The sequence below is a fragment of the Thermobia domestica genome, chromosome 10 (assembly GCF_964235325.1).
Source record: "Thermobia domestica chromosome 10, izTheDome1.hap1.1, whole genome shotgun sequence".
NCBI lineage: Eukaryota > Metazoa > Arthropoda > Insecta > Zygentoma > Lepismatidae > Thermobia > Thermobia domestica.
The window spans coordinates 141323449-141329921 of record NC_137463.1 but is presented as its reverse complement, the minus strand read 5'-3'; the positions used below and the strand labels follow the sequence as shown (position 1 = coordinate 141329921).

General features: G+C 38.4%; 1 protein-coding gene across 1 annotated transcript; it reads right to left on the bottom strand.

Annotated features, from left to right (window-relative positions):
• Positions 1 to 2984: 2984 nt before the first annotated feature.
• On the bottom strand, positions 2985 to 6106 carry LOC145662750 (uncharacterized). Its single transcript, XM_081728619.1, has one exon. It carries the CDS (start codon positions 5729 to 5731, stop codon positions 5027 to 5029), a length of 705 nt encoding a protein of 234 aa, XP_081584745.1. The 5' UTR covers positions 5732 to 6106; the 3' UTR covers positions 2985 to 5026.
• Between the last annotated feature and the right edge of the window lie 367 nt (positions 6107 to 6473).

Here is a 6473-nt window from a genome sequence, read left to right as displayed (position 1 = left end):
TCCACCTAAAAAGGTCTACCTAAGATCTACCAAGACACGAGTTGCAGAACTAGAAGAACTTTCCATACAGCGAGAACAACAAACTTACAGAGACACCTATAGAGAGACCCGCGAAGGAGCCAAAGAGAAATACAAATGTTTAATACAACAGCTTAAGGAAAAAGAGGAGAAAGAAAACGAGGCGAAGCTCTTATTCTCTTTACCATGGATCGAGTTGGAGTTAAATACATCCTATCGATTGTTTGCGGTTACAGTTCGAGAGCACAAGACATTTAAGTATGTTGGGGCTTTAGTAAGTAAGTTAGGTACAGAAGAAAAGTCTGTTTGTTATGTTAAAGGTTATTGTAAAAGTCTATTCTCTAATCTCCTTTCCAAGCCAGAGTTTCTACAAGCTAATGGGTTTTCCTTTCTACAATTAAAGACATTAACAGTTGTTTACCTTCCTACATTTGCTCCTCTCGCTAAGATACGAACTGGTGGATTAAGCACCTATTGTGGTCATTCTTTTCCTGCAATTGAACATTTTGATTTGTGTGACCGCCTCCTCCACATGTCGGCTCGTGTAGAATTAGATCCAGATTTACAAAAAGAGGTCGATAGCATAGCAATGGGCAGTTTGGATTCGCCTATTAAGGTTGTAGATTGTAGTAGGTTAGAGTCTTTAGACGAAGGACAGGAATTAACAATAGTAGCTCTTAAAGTGGTTGAGTTTAGAAAAAGAACACGTTACATATTACAGTTTTCTTCCCTTCCGAGTTTGTATGTTTGCAATTACTGGCTAGAACACAAAATAGCCAATGAGCGTCCAGATCTAAGTCTTAAGTTTAAAGTAAAGTTAGGTCCAATTAGAACAACACCAACTAAGAAAAGGGAACGATATGTGTTTACTAGTATTTGAGTGTGTGTACTTCGTTTACTTTAGCGTTAGTTCTTTTATGATCAATGTTTATAAAAGGCTGTGTGTGTGTGTGTGTGTGCTCCTAGTTCTAAACCTAAGTATCTAAGTGTGTATCCGAAAACTCTAAGCTTCTAATTCTAAATCTCTAAATGCATGTGCGTATCCAGTCCAAGCTTCCAATTCTAGTTCTCTAAGTGTATCGAAAACTCTAGGTCTCTAGGTGTTTGTCTTGTAGTATTGTTTAACGTGTAATTGTTTTCTCTGTATAATAAATGGAAGCAGTGGTCAAAAAGTTAAACTCCCTGCATACATCTTCTAAACAGTTCTTAACTCTTAGGGATCTCCCAACTAACAAACGATTCTTAGTTAAACATGTAGACCTGCAGGACACTCGGATTGGAAGAAAGATAGTTTTACATGTTTCTAAATATTTGGTGTCCCTTCCAGATCGATACCTGACGCTATTTGACCAAGGATTAGTGGATAAGATAAATAAGAGTAAGGAACGCTTGTATCTTGTGTACGAAGGCAAGCAAGCATTAGGGCCAAATAAGAGTTACCATAAGATTACTTTTGCTACAGACCAAGATTACGACTCCGATGGTTCTGCTATAAGCTGCTCGACTGTAGATGGAGATAGTGTAACGTGCGAAGAATTAGAAGAAGAAGAGAGTCCAATTAAGCCCCCAAGAAAGAAGAAACAACAACAATAACTCTCCGAACCGTAATGGTTAAATGTTAGATTCTTTATGGGTTTGCCTATCAAGAAGTAAGGATCTTAGACCAAAATTAGTCTGCAAGTGGGATCTATCGTTTGTCCGGTGAATTTCTCTCCTACAAAACTTAGACAAGGGCCACCAGCACTGGCCCTCTTTAACAAAACTTAGACAAGGGGGTTAGTTACAGCTTAGTTTCTATTCCACTTTTAGATAAGGTTTAGGGACACAAGATGTTGTAAGAGTGTTTGGTAGTCTTGGCTAATAATAAAATGGAAAGGGAACGCTTGTTAGAAGAAAGGTTAAGTGCCTTAGAGAAACAGATTGCCTTGCTACAACGTAGAACAGATAATAAAAAGCTTAAGAATTACAGTAGTTTGTTCGTTGTTAGGAAGAATAAGCAAGAAGATCCCTATCCTTATATTATTGTTTGCTGCAGAGAGAAAGACTTGTTTCCCATTTTTAGCGAGATAGACTCTAATTTCCCAGACAACACTGTTATTTACGAACGGTCTAGAGATCCCAATAGCCGAAAGCTGTATAAAAGAGTAAGGCGAGAATTAGTTTTACAAATGCACGGAGAAAGAGAGTTTAGTACATCTCTTACAGAAGCAGAACTGATTAGAAGCGTGGACCAGATATATAGCACAATTTTAGATAGAGAGACAAGATGTTCCAGAGTGTACTTTTGTTGCTTAGAGTTCTTGTTTTGTTTGTAGAAGCCTAGGACCACAAGGGGATCAAAACGATACCCTCCTTTAACAAAACTTAGACAAGGGGAGAACGAAATTTCTAAAGATCGGTGTGTGTGTGTGTGTGTGTGTGTGTGTGTGTGTGTTCTTAAGTCGTTGGAAAGGAAAACCTAATTAGCAGTTTCTTTATGGGGAGTTCCATCAAGGAAAAAGCACAAGGAAACGAAACATTTCCAAGAAAGGCTATTACATCACTCCAGCAAGAAGTTGCAATCAAACCGAACTTAACATTGGAACTAATGCACCACCCAACGCAAGCAGTCGCAACGAACCCAACATTGGAAATAATGCACAACCCAACGCAAGAAGAACGATTCCCGGAACATGGTGCAATCGTGTGTAATGGCTTTCGTTTTTTAAGAGCCAAATGGAAAGAGAGGAAAATTACGTTGCTTCTAAAAATAGTTGTTGTTGTAATTTCGAACCAATAGCAAAGCAGAAGTTAAGATGGTACAGCAAGCAAGAAGTCTTTTAAAAGGGCTTTAGACAAGAGAAATCTCCCATTCGCTTCCCAGCAGCACACAGAAGAGCAGCGAGAGGACAAGGCGAAAGTTTTTGTGTGTTAGTGGTTTGTCCCTCTGGCCCAGCCAATTAAAATTGCAGATGTCCCAACGTAAATATAGAACGTAGAACGCAGAACGTAGAACGCAAAAACGCAAACCTAGAACGTAAAAACATGTTAGAACGTACAATAAACGTCACGTTAACGTACGTTCCTTTTACGTTCCTTTTACGTTCTACGTTTCTGCCAATTAGTTTCCGAACATCCTGTATTAATACGTTATTTCTCGAACACCCTGTATTAGCGTTTATTTTCCGAACACCCTGTTCTTACGTTTAATTTTATAGTTTCTGTATGCATGGATAGTTGTTTTATATAATTGTGTTAGGTAAAGCCGATTAACAAGGAACAAAGTGAAAAGTAAATTTTAAAAGCATAACACGAAATACACTTTGCATCTTTTCCGCCTTGTCTTGTTTACCGTGTCTCTCTTGCATGTATGGAAAACGGATAAGGTTCAGTTGTTAGTTAGCCTTGGACAGCTGCCAGCAAGAGCCAATGTATGTCGACCTTGAGCAACTACCAACAGGGAAGTCAATCTATTGCATAGTAGTTGACCTTGACTCGGTTCACTCACTCTCGTAGTACTGTTATGCAAGGAGAAAAAAAGTTAAAAAGTAGGAAGGAGGATTTAGTTGCTTGTTTATGTTCGCGGAGAAAGTAATAGCGTGTTGTCTTGTTTTAAACGTTAAAGGAAAGAAGATAATTTTGTTGTTGGTTTAGTGTTCCTCTTGTAATATTGTTTTAGCCATGGACAAACTTTTTGTGCTTGTAGTGTTCTGTTAATTTTTGCATTTTGTATGGATGCTTCCCTTGCCTTTTCCAGTTTTTCCAGATAACGCTTAACCAATTTAAGATTTATGCTGTTTTTTCGTGGTTCTGTTAAGTCTCTAAACAACCGATCTTGCGTCTCTGTTAGTATGCTAGTGTCCTGGGTTCGATCCGCAAGCAACAGTTTTCTAAGCAGTATTTGTGTTCCAATGGGCATAGCTGTTGTAATTTTATGCTTCTTAACCAAGTGTTTTTGTAATGCGAATAAACCAGAAGAATTTCCCATGTAGTAGATTGGCAAACAGTACTGTATATAAGAGTTAACGAAAGCATGGTACACTGCCGAGCGATGGAATCTCTTCCTAACCACATTAAAAACTTTCCTGTGCTTTCTAATTTGTTTCTTAAGATGTTCAATGTGTATGTTCCAATTAAGGTTTTGGTCTACGTAAACTCCAAGATATTTAAAGCTTTTTACTTGTTTAAGTGGGGGACATGCACAATCATTACCAGTACAGGCGTTATCGTGTATATATAGTTGGTTGTTTGTTGTTGTGCCTGCGTTAAAGGACATGTACTCTGTCTTGCCAACATTTACACACAGTTTGTTCGAGATTAACCAATTTCTAATTTTGTTTAAGTCTTCTGTTGCTTTCTTATATAAGCTACCTACACTACTACCTTCTACTATAAGTGCCATGTCGTCTGCAAATAACAAAAGTTTACCATGCAATTTTAGGTTTCCAATACTGTTTACATAGATAAGAAATAGCAAGGGAGACAAACAAGAGCCTTGGGGAACACCGCACGTTACTTTGGAATAGCTAGATAGCTTGTTTTCTACTCTAGTCTTACAATACCTGTTAGCTAAGAACGAACCAAAGAGTTTTAAGACTTTTCCGTTAATGCCTAGGTTTTTTAGCTTAGTAACAAGTAATTTGTGGCAGACGGTATCGAATGCCTTTTTAATGTCCAAATAGATAGCTAGTTTTGGGTTATTGTCTTTTTGTATCTCTTTAGCCAATTGTAGAACAGCGTCTTCGGTACATATGTTCTCTCTAAAACCAAATTGGTACTTGTAGAAGAAGTGTTCCTTGTTTAAATACTCCACTAGCCTAACATAGATGCACTTCTCGAATAATTTGGCTACATTAGATAAGATGCTTATTGGTCTAAAGTTACCTGCTTCTTCTGCGCTGCCTTGTCCTTTGTAGATTGGGGTAATCGTAGCTTTCTTTAGCACTTTGGGAAAATAACCTTCTTGCAAACACAAATTAAAGATGTAAGCCAAAACACTGGACACTAAACTTTTGTAATTTTTTAGAAATTATACACTAACACCATCTTCTGCAGTTGTCTTCCCCCAGTCCATCTTCCTTATGCGTTCTTCTATTTCTTTTTCCGTTATGGGTTTCCATGTTAAAGTGTTTTGTAGATAGTCTTCTTTAGTCTTCTTTCCTATTGGTATTGAGTCCTGTATCTGCTTTCCAACCGAGGTAAAAAAGTTATTTAGCGATTCCACATCTCCTTTAAACGGTATAGAGTTATTTCGGACTGGTGTTTTCCTTAGACCAAGTTCGTTAGAGGGTAAGATGGACCGATCACGTTTTAGGTATTCGTTTACTAACTTCCACATCTTGTTCGAATCGACTTTAACAATTTCTTCTCGGTAATACTTCTCTCGGAGGATGTTAATGTAGTGGCGAATTTTGGAAGCGTATTTTCTTGCTAGTTCTAAATTTCCTTTTCTTCTTAGCTTGTTGCGTACCTGGATGGATGTTCGAATACCTTTGGTGATCCATGGCTTTAAAGGCGAAACTCGTAATCTCGGTGCAGGTCTTCTAATAAGCTTCTCTTGTTTTAGTGTAGTTAGGAATTTGCGGCAAGCCTCTTCTGGGTTTGTAATTTTAAAAACTTCTCCAAATAACTGCTGTCCAATAATTTTAAGTTCGTAGTCTAATTCCCGATTTGTTGTAGAAGTAGTTTCGTTAGGTTGTATTAATTCTGGATGGTCGAAATCGTAGTACTCCATTAGTTATTAGGTAGCACACACACAAACACACAAGACACAGTTTCTCGTAGCAACCACAACTACCCGAACTTATTGGCGTCGATTTACCAGTTCAAGCTCTAGTTTGTTGTGGTGATTTAAGTTTCTTCTAAGTTTTCTCGCTACTAAGTTCTTTCTGCAAAGTCCCCCTCCAGCCCTAGTTGCTTAAGGCCAGAGGGACAAACCACTAACACACAAAAACTTTCGCCTTGTCCTCTCGCTGCTCTTCTGTGTGCTGCTGGGAAGCGAATGGGAGATTTCTCTTGTCTAAAGCCCTTTTAAAAGACTTCTTGCTTGCTGTACCATCTTAACTTCTGCTTTGCTATTGGTTCGAAATTACAACAACAACTATTTTTAGAAGCAACGTAATTTTCCTCTCTTTCCATTTGGCTCTTAAAAAACGAAAGCCATTACACACGATTGCACCATGTTCCGGGAATCGTTCTTCTTGCGTTGGGTTGTGCATTATTTCCAATGTTGGGTTCGTTGCGACTGCTTGCGTTGGGTGGTGCATTAGTTCCAATGTTAAGTTCGGTTTGATTGCAACTTCTTGCTGGAGTGATGTAATAGCCTTTCTTGGAAATGTTTCGTTTCCTTGTGCTTTTTCCTTGATGGAACTCCCCATAAAGAAACTGCTAATTAGGTTTTCCTTTCCAACGACTTAAGAACACACACACACACACACACACACACACACACACCGATCTTTAGAAATTTCGTTCTC

What these genes read in the sequence shown, in the direction of transcription:
- LOC145662750 (XM_081728619.1), bottom strand. Translation starts at nt 5,731, where the DNA reads ATGGAGTACTACGATTTCGACCATCCAGAATTAATACAACCTAACGAA.